At 54.2% G+C, this 17,178-nt stretch overlaps 1 protein-coding gene across 12 annotated transcripts in view; it reads right to left on the bottom strand.

Moving 5' to 3' along the window:
- Positions 1-4,698: 4,698 nt before the first annotated feature.
- Positions 4,699-17,178, bottom strand: part of GATAD2A (GATA zinc finger domain containing 2A) — a 125,018-nt gene continuing 112,538 nt past the window's right edge. For 6 of the 12 annotated variants that reach the window (XM_017501376.2, XM_017501370.2, XM_017501373.2 and 3 more), the window contains 5 exons: positions 15,433-15,712; positions 12,502-12,800; positions 11,878-11,952; positions 11,398-11,593; positions 6,287-8,263 (listed from right to left, as the gene is read on the bottom strand). In XM_017501376.2, coding sequence (XP_017356865.1) covers positions 8,133-8,263; positions 11,398-11,593; positions 11,878-11,952; positions 12,502-12,800; positions 15,433-15,712 — 981 coding nt within the window. In that variant the 3' untranslated portion in view covers positions 6,287-8,132. Of the gene's footprint in view, positions 8,264-11,397; positions 11,594-11,877; positions 11,953-12,501; positions 12,801-15,432; positions 15,713-17,178 lie in introns of all 12 variants that reach the window. The other 6 variants (XM_017501375.2, XM_017501380.2, XM_017501377.2 and 3 more) reach the window with 2 other exon arrangements.

Below are 17,178 nucleotides of genomic sequence, written 5' to 3'. Positions count from 1 at the left end.
CCTGGGGTTCAAGTGATTCTCCTGCCTCAGCCTCCCGAGTAGCTGGGATTACAGGCAAGCGCCACCCCGCCCAGCTAATTTTGTATTTTTAGTAAAGACAGGTTTATCCATGTTGGTCAGGCTGGTATCGAACTCCCGACCTCAGGAGATCTACCCACCTCGGCCTCCCAAAGTGCTGGGATTACAGGTGTGAGCCACTGCACTGGGCCATTTTGTTTTGTTTTTTTGAAACAGGGTCTCTGTTGCCCAGGCTGGAGTGCAGTGGGGCAATCGTGGAGCACTGCAGTCTCCACCTCCCAGGTTCAAGCAATTCTCGTGCCTTTGCCTCTTGAGTATCTGGGACTACAGGCGCAGGCCATCACGCCCGGCTAATTTTTTGTAGAGACAGGGTCACCATGTTGGCCAGGCTGTTCTCGAACTCCTGACCTCAAGTGATCCACCTGCCTCAACCTCCCTAAGTGTTGGAATTACAGGTGTGAGCCACTGGACCTGGCTCACAGCTGTGATTTGAACACAGATCTAGCCACAGTGGGGGTGGTGGTGGTGGCGGAAGCCCTTCCTGCTGTGGGTCCCTTTCCTCTGGGGAAGAGGGGGTAGGGGAAGTTGGGGCAGGGCTGGGCGCGAGTCAGCGGAACCCACTAGCTCGTTCCCTCTGTTCATTCATGTAGTCATGCATTTCTTGAGCACCTACTATCTGCCAGGCCCCAGAGTTCATGGCGAAGAGACTTGGGCCCATCTCTGCCAGAAATGAGACCATTGAAAAGTCAAGTAAAATAAAAGAATGACATGGAAATAAAAAATTGTAAGTTGTGCTAAATGCCAGATAGAGTTGGGAGGTGTTCAAGGAGGGACTCTGGGTAGGGCATGGTGGCTCACTCCTGCAATCCCAGAACTTTGGGAAGCTGAGGCAGACGGATTGCTTGAGCCCAGGAGTTAGAGACCAATCTGGGCAACACAGCAAGATCCCCATCTATCAAAAAATTTAAAAATTAGCTGGGGGTGGTGGTGTGTCTCAGCTACTTGGGAAGATGAGGTGAGAGGATCGCCTGGGAGTTCAAGGCTGCAGTGAACTATTATCATGGTACTGTACTCCAGCCTGGACCACAGAAAAAAAATAAAAACAAGGGACTGAAGCTGAGGGAAACAGTCCAGGTGTTCCCCAGGAAGAAGGGAGCTGGAGTGTTGGAGTAAGGTCAGTAAGCTCATCTGCCTGGAACAGGGAGAGAGGAAGGGAGAGGAGGAGAAAGAGGTAAGGGGGAAATCAAGAGGGGACTGCACGGGGCCTGGGGGTGGCTGCGATTTGGGAAATATGGGGAAATGGAGTGTATAAGGAAATCCTAATCCTGCCTACCTGCAGATGAGCCCCACATAGCTGGTCTTCTGGTGAGTGTCCCCATGCCCAGTCCCTGCTCAGTCTCAATGGCTTTTTGGTGCCCTGGGGATGCAGTGCCAGCTCTATCTTCACTCCAAATACGGTACGGCCCTGTCCCCCAGTTTTGCAGATGAGGAAACCGAGGCTAAAAGAGGGGCAGTGCCTAGCCTTCAGTCCTGGCTGGACCATATCAGAGTGGAAGCAGAAAACCTAGATCCAGGGGCTGGGCGTGGGTGGCTCACACCAGTCATCCCAGCACTTCTGGAGGCTGAGGTGGGCCAATCACTTGAGGTCAGGAGTCTGAGACTGGGCTGGCCAACATAGTAAAACCCCACCTGTACTAAAAATACAAAAATTAGCCCGACATGGGTGGCTTTCACCTGCAGTCCTAGCTATTCAGCAGACTGGGTCAGGAGAACCACTTGAACCCGAAAAATGGAGGTTGCAGTGAGCCAAGATCGCACCACTGCCCTCCAGCCTAGGCAACAGAGCAAGACTGTCTCAAAAAACAAACAAAAAACAACCTAGCAGCCGGGTGCGGTGGCTCACGCCTGTAATCCCAACGCTTTGGGAGGCCGAGGTGGGCGGATCATCTGAGGTCAGGAGTTCAAGACCAGCCTGGCCAACATGGTATAGCCCGGTCTCTACTAATAATACAAAAATTAGCCGGGTGTGGTGGTGGATGCCTGTAATTCCAGCTACTGGGGAGGCTGAGGCAGAAGAATCGCTTGAACCCAGGAGGCAGAGGTTGCAGTGAGCCGAGATCGCACTACTGCAGTCCAACCTGGGCAACAAGAGCGAAACTGTCTCCAAAAGAAACAAACAAAAACAGAAAGAAAGAAAAAGAGAAAAAAGAAAACCTAGCCCCTCTGGTTTAGTCGAAGGGTGCCGCTCCTGACTGGGGCCATGCCTCGGGCTCCCTACCTGGAAAATGAGGGCAGGAACCCAGCCTCCGGGCGAGTGGGCGTGGCTTGCGAGTGGGCGTGGCTGGAGGACTAAGCCCAGGGCCTTTCCTAGGCTCCCACAACATTTAGCTAAAATCCACGCCCTCACCCCGCCTTCCCGCCCAGTCGCACCGCACTACCCTTTCTGTTCATGACCTGCCACGCTGGCTCCTACCTCCGAGGCTTTGCACACTCCTGGCACTTTTCCCCTCTTCAAGACTTGCGTAAAATGTCACCCCCTGTCCTCCTCTCAAGGTGCTTTATGTTTCTGTCTGGATAGCTCCTGCCACATCTCCAGGCCCCAGAGCATAGCCCATGTCCTCTGTCCTCCGATGAATCTGTGGGAGCAGATGGGGTCAGGGGTCTCTGCCTGCCTCATGGCCACAGACCCAAGGCTCGATTCAAAGGGGACGAGGTGTCAGGGACGAGGGGTGTCCCATTTTCTCAGCTGGAGAAGCTATTTGAGACCACGACCCAGGACCGTCCCTTGGATCTGCCCCAGGTGCACTGAGGAGCCTGTGCCCAATCCAGGGAAGCAGAGCCTCACCAGGGGCCAAGAGCCAAGTACAGGAGACAGTGCCCCACAAGAATGTTTCTCAGGCTAGGCGAGAAACACCTGTAGCGAGCCTGTGGCCCCAGCTACGTGGTAGCTTGAGGTGGAAGGATAGCCCAAGCCCGAGTTTGAGGCTGCAGCGAGTGAGCTATGATTGTGCTGTTGCGCTCTAGCCTAGGCAACGGTGACAGCTTATCTCAAAAATAAAAAAGTGGCCAGGCGCGGTGGCTCACGCCTGTACTCCTGGCACTTTGGGAGGCCGGGGCAAGTGGATCACTTGAGATCAGGAGTTCGAACCAGCCTGGCCAATGTGGTGAAATCTCGTCTCTACTAAAAATACAAAAATTAGCTGGGCATGGTGGCAGCACCTGTAATCTCAGCTACTTGGGAGGCTGAGGCAGGAGAATCGCTAGAACCCAGGAGGTGGAGGTTGCAGTGAGCCGAGATCATGCTACTGCACTCCAGCATGGGCAACGAATGAAACTCCATCACAAAAAAAAAAAAAAAAAAAAAAAAAAAAAAAAAAAAAAAAAAAAAAAAAAAAAAAAAGAAAAGAAAAATTATCCTGGTCAGTATTGGGGCCTGGAACACCAGTCTAGATGTGTCACAGATGGAGTGGGACAGGCTGGGGTTGCTTCTACCATATCTTGTACCAGCCTTGTGCCCATAACATTAGGCACTTGGGAGCTGTGGGGAAGGCATCAGCTCCCAGGCCAGAGGCAGGGATGCTTCAAAGGCAAGAAACAAGGCAGGCGTGGTGACTCACACCTGCAATCCCAGCACTTTGGGAGGCCAAGGTAGGAGGATTGCTTGAGTCTAGGAGTTTGAGACCAGCCATGGCAACATGGCAAAAATGTGTCCACAAAAAAATATGAAAATTAGCTGGGTGTCGTGGTACATGCCTGTAGTCCCAGCTACTGAGGCCAAGATGGGAGGATTACCTGAGTCTAGGGAGGTTGAGGCTGCAGTGAGCTGAGGTCAAACCACTGCACTCCAGCCTGGGTAACAGAGACCCTGCCTCAAATAAATAGTACCTAAGAAAACAGGGTCACGTTTTATGTACATTAGAATTCACCAAAATGATCTTAGGTCTCACCTTATGAATAAAACTTGAAAATATCAACACCTGAAAACACATTTTTGCCAGGAAGTCGCTCATTCTGGTTGGTGACTGTGCTTAGATCACACATCTGTAGTACCTCATCCTGCAACAAAGACATCATCGAGGTCTCAAGCCTGAAAATCGTCCCAGGAAAACCCATCACTCTGGTGTGAAGGCTGATGGGACTAAGATGAGCAAATCCCACTGAGGTATCTTTTTGAGACGGAGTCACCCGTCACCCGTCACCCAGGCTGTAGTGCAATGGTGTGATCTCGGCTCACTGCAACCTCCGCCTCCCAGGTTCAAACGATTCTCCTGCCTCGCCTCCCAAGTAGCTGGGATTACAGGCATGTGCTACCACACCCAGCTAATTTGTGTATTAGTAGAGGCGGGGCTTCACCATGTTGGCCAGGCTGGTATTGAACGCCTGACCTCAGGTGATCCGCCCGACTCTGCCTCTCAAAGTGCTGGGATTGTAGGAGTGAGTCACCGCACCCAGCCCCCACTGAGATTCTCATTCCCCTCTCCCAGCCCATGGGATAAGTTGGCCACAAAGCTCGAAAGAGAGGCCGTGGGGACGCCATCCCCACAACAAGTGAAGCCCAAGCAGCAGGTGCACCCGGTCCTTTGCTCCTCTCATTAACAAAGGGTCACCCTCCATCTCCCTCCAACCTGCCTCAGAACAATACAGAAAAGACAGGGCTGAAGAGACAAAAGGAAAGTCCAGTTGACACATCATCCATATCTTTATTATCCTTCAGTCTAAAACTTCCTCGTGATACAACGTATAGCCACCCACTCCAGCCTGTTTGCTGGAACCTCTATTCCCATCTGGTGGCAAACATTTCCTTTTACATTTGCTTTACTATCAAAGATTTAGAGTCACAATAAATACAAGTGACAGCCTCCACGCCCCCCCCCCCGAGATCCCCAATACCCTGCACTAGTGTAACCATCTATTACACTTTAAGGATTATAAAATGTTTGCTGTACTTTAAAAGCTCAGTCCAAGTTCTTTAGGTTCACATCACGTGCAGCATAGCTTGGCATCAAAAACCCTATGGCGGAGCAGCAAGGACCATCCCTTCTGTGATGGGGACCCCTGTGAAGAGAATATTTGTATAGAGAACTCTCTCTCTATGCCTCTATGTCCAATAGGAGAGTGGGAGCCATGGGGCCCAGCGGGGCTGCACCCAGTCGCCTCATTCCCTGTGTCCCGGGGTGAGCTTTTGCTTCACCGGGGTCCGTGGAGTACAGGTTAAGATCAGGAGCCACTTGCAGTTCGGGCTGTTCCACCCTGCGACAAGGGCCCCTACAGACCTAGTCAGAGGAGTGGTTCCTGATGTCACCGTGGAGTTCCTGGGATGAGGTCAGGATGGCCACAGCTGTGGGAGGCTCCAAGGGCACTTGGCCATTCCAGACCCTACCCCCCACCATTAATACAACAGGCGAGGAGTGAACTCTGAGATCTCCCCAGCCCTGTCCACAGAGCAGCTGACATAGGGAACAGTTTCCAGGTGCTGTTGGAGGTTCATGTCACAGATAATGGGACAGTTACAATCGTTTTCATGGCTTGCAGGAACTGGATCCTGGCAGGGCTCTCGGAGAGACCAGGACCCAGCCAGTGGCCGGTTTTGAGGGTGTGCTTTGCTGCTGGTAGAAAAGCCTTAACATCAATAAATAGCTTGTCCGGTGCATCCAAACCCCACACCCAGAGAGGTACTTAGTAATGCCTTCACCTGGAGCATCAGAGGCTTCACACAACCACCCACTCGGGGCTTATAGAAGTTATGCTGCAAGGGACTAACAGGAAATAATGGGCTAGAGTGTTCAAGACAGCAGAAATGAAGGAAAGATTAAGGCATCTCAAACTTTTGCCCCCTGAAATTAAAAAAAAAAAAGTTTACATCACAGTATGTATGTTGTCCCTGATGGAATGCTCTCCGGGGACACGGGGCCGACCCTCTGGCTTTCAAGGGGCAGCAGTCCATACGAACTCACACGGACAGGTCGACCGCCATCAGCCCTGGAGGAACAGCCAGGCCAGGCTGGAAGAGGTCAGGAGCTGGAGCTGAGGTGGGGGCCGGTGGGTCCGACTCGGATCTGTCCCCCTGGTCAGACCCAGCTGACCCAAGCTGGGGCAGGCAGAGGTGACTTTGGCTTGGATGCCTGATCCCCAGCCACTGCATAGAACTGAGGTTGGTTTGCGGGGGAGGGCTTTCAGTGGGAAGAAGCCAGCCTGGGTGCTCCTTCTGGGAGGAGCTGAAAGATCTGGCCCATGTCATGGAACAGAGAGGGCTAACAGCTCAGGATCATAGGAGACCGGTATTTATTTGCCAGGCACACAGGAAAATGCGAGTAATAGAAACGCTTGCATACTCTTGATTTTTTTTGGTGTAAAAAACACATCCTCCCCTCCCACCCCAAAAAACATCAAATTCCTTCCTTTCCCCAAAATCCCTGGAACTTGGAATGAAAACCACCCTTCCCCACCCTCCCCTCGCCTCCTTCAGCCAATTAAGTTATGCACAAAAACAAAAATCAGTGAGAAACTTGGGGTTTTGCACAACAAAAAATAGGTAATGTTTTCCAAAACTAGGTCTATGGTGTGTCAAAAAAGTTTCCTACAGACTGAGGATATTCACACAACAGGAGCCTGGGGGTTAAATGAACCTTTATTAGAACGTTGTAGCAGTTGTGTTTGAAGGCGGCGGCCCTACAAAAAAAACTTTAAATTAAAGTCCCTAACTGCATGGGTAGGAAAACCAGGGCTGGAGCTCAATGGGGGACCAATGGAACCCAGTCCTCACGGAGACACACGCATGTACATGGGCGCGGGACACCCTTGCGCCGGCATGAAGCCGGCTCAGTGTGCAGGAGACAGAGAATGGCTTCTGCCTTTTCTCATGGAAGCAGTTTTTAAAGAGTGGGATGGGAAAGAAAGAAAAATGAAACTAAAAGCAGACCTGATCCTTTTAAAAACATTTTTGTAGACTCTAAAGGGAGTTAAAAAAAAAAAAAAAAAGTCTGAAAGCAAATCCTGACAGCAACCCCTAGGTTTAAGGACAGGTTCTAAACTAGACCCAAACGGAAATCCTGACATCTGTGTGCAGCGGCCCACTGCACACCTGGACGGCGCCCCCCGACCTATGCACACCTGTGCACGCTCGCTTGCCAGGAGCAAGGCCAGGGTGGCTTAAGATTGCGTCCATCGAATGAATAGAAAAAAGGAAAAAATTTAATAAAATAAACCACAACAGAAACCCCCCCGAAACAGTGCCCCCTCCAGCTTCTGCTTGGGGAATGCTGCTGACCGGGTCCTCTCCTCCTCCCTTCACGGGCAGCTTCCGGAATCCCTGGTTCTCTGGCTGGGTCTGTTCTTGTTTGTTCTTCTGCTAAGTCTGGGAGGTCCAGGGGCGGTGGGGTCGGGAGGGGGATCCTCCAGAACAAGCAGCAATGGAGGTGTTCAGCTGGAGCGAGGGCTGTCTCAGCCATCCCTGCATTCGTCCGTCAGTCACTGGGGCGGGCCGGCCGTCCCTGCCAGGGGCTGTGGCACCGTGAGCCGCCCACCCTCCAGGACCTGGGGCCAGCGGGACGACGCAGCGCACAACAGGGACCCCAGGGTTTGCACGGTTTACTTTTAACTCCATCATCATGAGGTGATTAAAAAAAAAATCTTTCAACTTATAGATCGCCACGGGAAGGCAGTCAAAGATTGGGAGCCTAAGACGGAGAAAAGCAAAAACAAAACGAAACACCCCGCTCGGTTCAGAAGCCCCAGGCGGTGGCCTTGCCCGTGCGCGTCACAGTGTCCAGGGTGAGCCGCCCGTGTGCCGGCAGGGGCCGAACAAGGGGGCCAGGAGCAGAACCAGCCCCCGAGGTCCACTTTTCTGCTGGTGTCGGGCAAACTAAAGGCAAAAAGAGAAAGGAAGAAAGCCCACGGGAAAGGTCCCCCAGCAATGATCCTCGTTTGCCTGCAAGGCAGCACCAGCCCCCCAGCCCTGATGAAACTTTGCAGCCAAGAATTGAGGTCTTGCCTCTGCAGCGTGGCCGGTGCTTGCTCTTGGGGCGGGCACGGCGTCTTCCCGAGCCAGCGGAGGGTGGTGCAGCAGGTCCTCCTAGATCGGGGGCCCGGTGGGGGAGGAGGGAGCCCATCTTCCACTATTTCCATGTGGCTGACTGGGGGATGGAGCGGGGTGGGATCATGTCCAGGAGGTACTCTCGCTGGCGGTCCACAGCTGAGGAGCTCTTGTGCACTGCCAGGCTCGGGCTGACAAACGCAAGGGTCCCACCTGCAACGGAACAGAGCTACTGGCTGAGACAGCCCTAGTCAGGAGGGCTCCTGGAAGGAGACCAGCCACAGCTGCCTAGACCCCAGGTCTAACACACGCTAAGGACTCAGGAGCCCTTGCAAAACTGCCCACCACTACTCTTCAATCGACCTTTCAAATCCCAGAACCCAGAGCTGAAGAATATTTAGGTAGCAACTCAATGGCCTTAATATTCCCAGGCTCTGCCAAGCCAGTTCCAAGTGCAGGGCAATCATCAGAGGGTTGGCAGCTACCCCCATGCTACAGAAATGAAGGTGCTGACCGCGGCACTGCTTAGAACAGTGGAAAACCATAAACAAATGTGTGCAACAGGACAATAATACAGGACGGAATACTATGCAGCGATGAAAAATATCATCTCAGCTGGGCGCGGAGGCTCAGCCTGGAATCCCACAACTTTGAGAGGCTGGGGCAGGAGGCCAGAAGATAAGAGACCAGCCTGGGCAACAGGAGTGAGGCCACACCTCTAAAAAAATATCAGCTGGACGTGGTGGCATGTCCCTGTAGTCCCAGCTACTCAGGAGGCTGAGGTGGGAGGATTGCTTTGGCCCAGGAGATCCAGGCTGCAAGTGAGCTGTGGCACTACTGTACGCAAGCCTGGGCAACATAGCAAGAAGCTGTCTCTGGGGAAAAAAAAAAAAAAAAAAAGAAAAAAGGAAAAAAAACCTATCTCCTTCCCTCAAGGTAATATGTAGAGATGAAGTCTTGCTATGTTTGCTTATCTAGACTGGTCTCAAACTCCAGGCCTCAAGCAATCCTCCTGCCTTGGCCTGTCAAAGCACTAGGGTAATAGGCGCTGTGCCCGGCTCAAATTCTAACGCTTACAGTAAGGGTCTCTCATTAACGCACAAAGTAGCCAATGCAACACACACATTTCCATAAAGGGCCCTCAAGTGAAGTGGAGACACTGGGGAAAATCCCTAAATGTAACATTTGTTCACTTGGGGGAGGAAAATACAAGTCATTGCCATGGTCTTTTCCCTGTATTTTCCAAATTTCCGTGATGGACAGGTATGACTTTTATAATTGAATTTTTATAATTGGAAAAAATTTATAACTGAAAAATAAAGAAACACTCCCCACCCAGCACATGTAGAATCTTTGGTCTGAGGGTAAGGGCTGCCTAGACCCCTTGAGACAGGGTCTCACTCTTGCCCAGGCTGAAGTGCAGTGGTGCAGTCAGTGCTCACTGCAGCCTCAACCTCCCATGCCCAAGCGATCCCCCTCCCTCAGCTTCCTCAGTAGGTGGGACCAGACAGATGCCATATGCTTGGCTAACTATTATTATTTTTTGTAGTGATGAGGTCTCACCATATTGCTCAGGCTGGTCTCAAACTCCTAGGCTCAAGCAATCCTCCCATCTCGGCCTCACAAGGTGCTAGGATTACAGGCGCGGGCCAGCAGGTCTGGTGCTAAGAGTATTTTCTAGTGGTGGTGAATACATTTTGTGGAAAAAGCATTCTGAGGCCCAGTGTTCTTAGGAACCATGCCTACGTGCAAGGGCAGCACTCCAGAAACATATGCTCTCCTCCGGCCTTCGCGGTCATTTTTTTTTTTTAGACGGAGTCTGTCTCTTTTGCCAGGCTGGAGTGCAGTGGCTCTATCTCGGCTCACTGCAACCTCCGCCCTCCCAGGTTCAAGCGACTCTCCTGCCTCAGCCTCCCGAGTAGCTGGAACTACAGGCTCGTGCCACCACGCCCAGCTAATTATTCTATTTTTAGTAGAGATGGGTTTTCAACATGTTGGCCAGGATGGTCTTGATCTCTTGACCTCATGATCTGCCCGCCTCGGCCTTACAAAGTGCTGGGATTACAGGCGTGAGCCACCATGCCCAGCCACCCTGAGTAACTGTTTTAGGAAACGGTGCTTTCAACTATTTCTTTTCCCTCGAATCCTACCATCAGACAAACAACTAATGATGCCTTCATGCTCCCTTTCAAACTTTATACACACACACACACACACACACACACACACACACACACAGAGGCTGCTTCCAGATGACGACCACTGTGTCCACATGCACACACTTGTCAACTTCTCCTACATCTTATACTTCCAAACCTCTCACAAGAGTAATTTCCAACCAGCCCGTGAGTCCTTAGCTGTCTTATACCTGCTGAGCGGAACGTCTGGCTGGCTGGTTTGAAAACAAATGCACTAGACTATCCAGGCTGCTTGGATTTCTCCGCAGCTGAACGCCCGCCCTTTCCTGAACTGCCCCTGCAGAGCCTGGCATCTGGGCATGCCCCTCACCTAGGACAGCAGCAGGCACAGCGGGCTCTCAGGCTCCCCCACTCTGCCTGGGGTCTGTCTCATGACAGGCCTGTCCTCTCCTTCCTGCAGGGCCACAGGCTGCAGGGAGCATGTGGGACACTTTGCTTCCTATACCAGAGAGTGCCTGGCTCCTTAACTTGACCACCTTTTCTTTTCCCATTCTTGTTGAACACACGAAATATTAACCTTTTATTCTAACGTTAGCACATACATGAGAAAATAAACACGATGAAGGCCTGAAATGAACAGGCCATAGGGCCCATGCCACGAACAGCAGGGCCGCAGCTGACTGAGCAGAGCCCACTCGAGGGCCTTCACCCGCACCGGTTGTTCTCCAGACACTGTCTCTGGCAAGGCCTCCACTGCCTGTCCTCAGCGAGCCCAGCCCCTGCTGTGGGCGCACCCCTGACCCGTTACCGTTTTACTCTACTCCACCATTCGGTGTGACCACAGCATGGAAGGCATAGTGACAGAAAAATGGATGTTCACTGCGGCACAAAGAGAAAGGGGTAACCCCAAGTGGGCAAGACGGGTGTTTGCTGCAAAGTCCATGCGATGGCTGTGGGGGCACCCACTGAACCAGGCCACAGAGAGTGAGGGTGATTATTTCCTTTCTACTTGGGGCTGTCACTTCTTCAGGGTGTCCTGGTTAGGGGCAGGAGAGGAAGCCTGAGTCCGAGGAGGCTGAGCTTGGGACGCGGGTCTGGGGAGCAGGCTTTCCTGTGTTCACCCGGTGCATACGTGCCACTGTTCAGGATAAGGAAGGGTGGACCCGGAAATGGCCAGGTCCCCTGGGGAGCCCTGTGGAGGCCACCCACCTGTGCTCAGGGGTGCCTTCTTCCAGTTGGAGGTGGCACTGCCCTTGCCAGCGCTCACGGTTCTCTCGGAATGTCTGCTGGTCCTGCTGACCAGGGCTGTGGCCGAAGCTGAGTTCTGCAGTTTGGGTGACGGACTGAATGTGTGCAGGATGCCTCGGGTCGTCGTGGCTGAACCCCGGGACAGCTGGCTGGAGGCCTGCAGTGGAGAGAGGGGCGACAGCTCATGCAGGGAAAAGGCAGCAGTGGGCGAGACGCTCAGCACCTTTCCTTGCTCTGGCCGACCTCTTCCCACCCACATGGGGTCCCTAAAGTCCAAAATCAGGAGACCAGGTAAGTTACACAGAAGGGTAGGGGAGGGGAGAGAGAGAAACGGAAACACGGAGACAGACAGACAGACAAAGCAGCGTGACAGTCGGCGACTGACGTGGTCACGGGCTGCGGTGGGGGCGCGAGGCTCCCGGCGCCCGGCGCGGTTCTGACCTGTAGCACAGCCCCGTTACTCCAGTCGCGGGCCTCTCCTGAGCGGAACGCCAACTTACGCCGGGGTTTTATGACCTACACAAATGGGGGTTGAAATCAAGGTCAGCACCGTCTGCTGGCTGGCCCGGGGTGATCGAAGGGGAGCCCCACAGGATTATGTCCCCCAGGACTTTAGGCGCCGCATGGGGATCTTGAGAAAATGTGTTTAGTGAATTGCAAAGAACTTCCAAGAAAACAAAAATTGCTAAAAGGGAGCTTTGGGTCTACTGAGGGTGGGAAGGAGAAGCATTAAAATAAAAAAAAACATGAGAACAACAAACTTGATTTCAAACTTGTTCCTCGCCAAATTTAGCAAGAACATTTCTTCCAAATGCCCCTTTGGTATCTCAACGTGGCTTTCAGAAGTCCTTGGAGACAAGCAGTACTTGTCAGGCTGCAGCCTATGAATGAGAGCTACAAAGTCTAAAGAAACTGCAAATTAGTGTTTTCTCCGCCCAGTGCCACCATTAACTGCAATTTAGACGCGCAGTTAACAATCAGGCGGCGCAGTGTGGGCGTGGGGTGGATCTTTGGAATGGCCCCTGCCTCCTAGGGACGGTGCTGTCAGTGGCAGGCCTGGCTCACCTGCTTCAGCGTGGGGTGCGGGGCCGCGGCGGGCTCGGCCTTGGCCTGGGCCGGGGCTGCGCCCTGCTGCAGGAGCCGCTGCTCGATCTCCTGCTCCTGCTGCAGCGCCTTCACGAAGGCGGCCTTCAGCCGGCTGGTGTGCTCCACCTTGAGCGCCTTCTTCTGGTTGGTCGTCATGCAGTTCTCGCACATGATGGCTCCGCTCTTCTCCTCCCGCCAGCGGCATGTGAAGTCCGTCTTGCACTGTGCACACATGTAGGGCTCCCGGGACAGCACAGCGGCGGTCGACATCCTGCCCGCTGCAAGCAGACAGCACGTGACTCGTGTCAGAGGGACAGGATGACAGTTAGGGCCCTGGCCGCCCCCAGCCCAGGACGCTGAATCTGTTCTGCAACTGCTTACTGGGCACCAGTGTGTGGACACAGGGCTGGCCAAAGTCAAACAGCTTCCGAATACCATGGCCTTCTGTCCCGCCCACCGCTGGACATGACACCACTGAGGATCAGCAGTAGCCGTGCCAGGCCATGCCTCGGTGTGGTGGGCACCCTTGCTTGTGTACAAGTTAACAAGGGTGACAGACAAGCCACACTGCGAATGCTTTGTGGGTGCTGAGATGCTCAGTTCATTCTTAGGAGGGGGCCCCCCAAAATGCCCTACATCCTGAGAAAGAAACTGAGGCCAAGAGAGACCAAGTGACTGGTGGATCACATGGCCAGAGACCGAGTGACCTGTGATCACCTGTGGATGTGGAGTAGGGATGGGGTGGCAGGGCAGGATTCATACCTGGGACAGGCCCCAGGCCCCAGGCTGCACCCAGGGCACAAGGTAGGCAGCAAGCTACAGGGGCAATGAATGCAGCGTCTCTTTGTGGGGACTGCAAGAGGTTGCAGGGGGAAGTGTGCGTGACGCATGCGCTCAGGCATGAGGTGTCGGCGTATTTTGTGCCCATCTCTTTTGTGTTCAGCACTTAGGGGCCTCAACTGCTCTGGGACATCACAGACAATGTCAGAAGATGGCCAAGGAACCCTTGGCCTTCCCTCTCCTGCCTGGACTGGCCTTGCCTCCTCCAGGCCATGAGACCACCACCAGCAGCTTACATGCTCTGGTGACAACAGCATATCTCCCAGCACACGTCCAACCCCAAAGGGGGCAGCCATGGCCAGTACGAGTGGCACCAGAAGCAGACGTGGTGCAAGGCTGGGGGCTACAGGAAGTGTTAGGAGTCCCTCCCACAGTGAGGTCCTGTTTTTGGCAACAAGAGAGGGAGACTGAGCCCTGATGAGGGAACGGCAGACACAGGCTAGTCTGGGATAGCAGATCCCTGCACAGGCAGAGACATAGAGGGGCAATGGTCCCAACTCGGCCTCCAGCCCACATTTCCTACAGCAGCCTCAAAAGGAAGCACCTTGCTGGGCGCGATGGCTCAGGCCTATAATCCCAGCACTTTGGGAGGCCAAGGTGGGTGGATCACGAGCTCAGGAGATCAAGATTATCCTGGCTAACACTGGCTAACATGGTGAAACCCATCTCTACTGAAAATACAAAAAATTAGCTGGGCGTGGTGGCAGGTACCTGTAGTCCCAGCTACTTGGGAGGCTGAGGCAGGAGAATCAATCACTTGAACCTGGGAGGTGGAGGTTGCAGTGAGCCATCATGCCACTGCATTCCAGCCTGGGCAACAGAGTGAGACTCCATCTCAAAACAACAACAAAAAAATAGAAAAAGAGGCACCAAAGGCACTGGCCAGGCTATGTCAGAGCCCCGCCTCCCCACAGCTCGCACTGTTCCCTCCTGCAGCTGGGAGCTGGAAGCCATGTCCCTGCATGCTGCTGCAGTGGTCTCAGTACAGCTGGGAGTTACAAGAGCGACTTAGGGGCAAGGGAGTGGGCTACAAGCAACTCTACATATGAGGGCTGCTCTGAGGCTAAGCCAGGCCCAGCTCCCCCCAGGTGTGGAGGGCTCTTCCTTTTGGGGACCCTGGGTACCATATGGGAGCACTGAGAGATGCACCAAAGTACCCTAAGGGAGTGGAGAGAGCATCTTCCCAACACCAAGAGCTGGGGGCACAGCTCGACCTGGCCCCCATTCCCTCCTCCCTCTCTGCATCCTGGGAGGTGAGCAGGAGGTGCTTCTCTGCACACACCCACCCTGCTGTTCCCAAGTCTTGTGCTGGGAGGGCTCTGAGGCCACTGGGCCTACCCCTGCCCTGGGGCCCTCACGGTCCTGCCCACTGCTCTGCTCTGAGGGTCTGATGTACTCACCATGAGAGGGCTCAGGCTCCCGGCCTGCTTGTGTCACCCCCACCTTAACCTGTGGGCAAACGTCCTTGGTCTCCATGTCCAGGGAGCATACTCCTGACTTGGCCACCCAGCTCCACTGGCCTGGCCGTCTCCATTGCTGTGTTGATCACCACCCGTAGATAACTTTTTATTCCTAAATCCCCCAGGACACTGTGCACTCCCACACTGCCCCTGAAGAGGGTGATCATGCAAGCCTGCCCAGGCGGGGGCAGCGGGGTGGGCTGTCCCTCTCTCTCCTCAGAGGCTGGGAGCACTCAAGGCTCTGGAAGGTTCTGCTTGTGTGTCACAACCCCACACTGGCCTGAATGCCCTTCGTGGAGGCCAAGCCCGTAAGCCTCCCACAGATGTGTGCCCTCACCTCTACCCTACCACATGCCAGCGTCACGGAGGCCACCACTGCCCAACCCCCTGGGGCCTGAGCCTGTTGGTGCCTAGCTCTCAGAGGCCCCAACTGGAGGAGGACAGTGTCCAGACTCCACAGTGGCACTGATGGTGTCCCTGCCAAGCCCACCCAGCACCATTCTGGCCAGGCAGCCATGTCCCAGCCTCTGCTGTGTGTCGGAAAGAACTCATGGGGCAGCACCCTTGGAGGCCAGGGGTGGAAGCAGCCCACTAGTTCCAGGCCACTCACCTTGTGTCTCCAGTAGGTTCTGCACCACCTCCTCCAGGCCGACCAGGTAGATGAACTCGTTGTTGGCAGCGCTAGGCAGGAAGTTCATCTCCGGGGCTGGGGGCTTGGGCGGGGGGATCTCAAGCAGCGTCTTCTCCAGCTGTTTGCGCAGCGCCAGCTTGGCAGCTGCCTGTCGGCTCGCTGGAGACTCAGCGGAGGTGACCACAGAGGCCACACTAGTAGGGGTGGAGTTGGCCTGAGCAGAGGTGGCTGTCGTCCCCTTCAGTGATGCTGGGGTGGGCTTTGGGAGGTTAACAACTCAGTCAGGGCGCTCTGTGCGCTTGCCCAAAGGAAGGCTCCCCAGCGCCCCCACGCCCGAGGTCCCGTCGGCTGCACTGACTAACAGTCCCTTGATGACAGCATCCTTACAGAAGTGAACCTAGCTGTGACACCCAAAAGACTCACAGAAGCCAGGGCAGCAGGTAGAACTGCAAAGAACACACCACCCTAGGAGATGACTGCTCACCTGCACACCCGTACTGAGGTTTACCAGATAAATTGCACACACTGAAAATCTACTGCTTGCTGTGCTCCACCATGTGAATGTGAGGGTACCCACGTGACTGACACCAGGTTCTGGTGGTCACCACCCTGCCCATCAGAGCCAGTGTCCTCTGGCTGTGGCCTGGCCTGCCTTCTCGCAGAGTATGAGGGTGCTCACCGTAGTTAGTACCCCTATGAGCCTCTCTGCATGCGCTCCCCTGGGATGCTAATGTTTGAGGCAGTCCCCAAGTCCTATGGGGTGATGCGAGAAGCAGCTCCTAGGCCAGCCTCTGCCCCTTGCCCTCCATCCACCCCAGTCCTTGCCACTCCAGTGCCACTTCACAGTCCTACCTGGATACCAGCAGCAGACCCCTGACTGCCATCACCAGCCCCACAACTGCTGGATGGAGCTCCTCCCGAAACCCAGAACTAACCACATGCCAGTGGCTTTTGGGGACTGAGGACCCTTCTGGAAAGCTGATGAAAGCTGTGCAGCCCACCCCTAAAAAATGGACACAGCCAATGACTTGCAAATACCACACGGTAGGGCACAGGGTGTCCAGGATGCCTTCCCAGGGCCCCACCCCTCAAGAAAGGCTCTCAGAGACCGGCCTGCCGGCTTGTTGTCCTCTCAGCAACCGAGACCAAACCCAGGCCTCCCCCACCTCTGACCAGCGAGTTCCCCTCCTTCCCCTCATAGCCTCCCTCAGCCCCACTAGGAGCAGACCACCCTCTCTGCCATTGACTGCCTGTGCCCACCCTCAGGGCACAAAGACAACAGAAGACACTGGATAAAAGTTCATAGGAGGGCAAGTCACGGTGGCTCACACCTGTAATCCTGGCACTTTGGGAGGCTGAGTCAGGCAGATCAGTTAAGGTCAGGAGTTCGGGACCAGCCTACCCAACATGGTGAAACCCTGTCTCTACTAAAAATACAAAAATTAGCTGGGTGTGGAAGCTGGTGCCTCTAGTCTCAGCTACTCAGAACGCTGAGGCAGGAGTATCGCTTGAACCTGGAAGGTGAAGGTTACAGTGAGCTGAGATTGCACCACTGCACTCCATCCAGCCTGGGCAACAGAATGAGGCTTTGTCTAAAAAAAAAGAAAAAGCCTGGGCACGGTGGCTCAAGCCTGTAATCCCAGCACTGTGGGAGGCCGAGGCGGGTGGATCACGAGGTCAAGAGATCGAGACCATCCTGGTCAACATGGTGAAACCCCGTCTCTA

The sequence above is a fragment of the Cebus imitator genome, unplaced genomic scaffold (genome assembly GCF_001604975.1).
Source record: "Cebus imitator isolate Cc_AM_T3 unplaced genomic scaffold, Cebus_imitator-1.0 Scaffold280, whole genome shotgun sequence".
NCBI classification, from domain to species: Eukaryota; Metazoa; Chordata; class Mammalia; order Primates; family Cebidae; genus Cebus; species Cebus imitator.
Note: the sequence above shows the minus strand (reverse complement) of the source record. Positions and strands in the feature narration are given on the sequence as shown.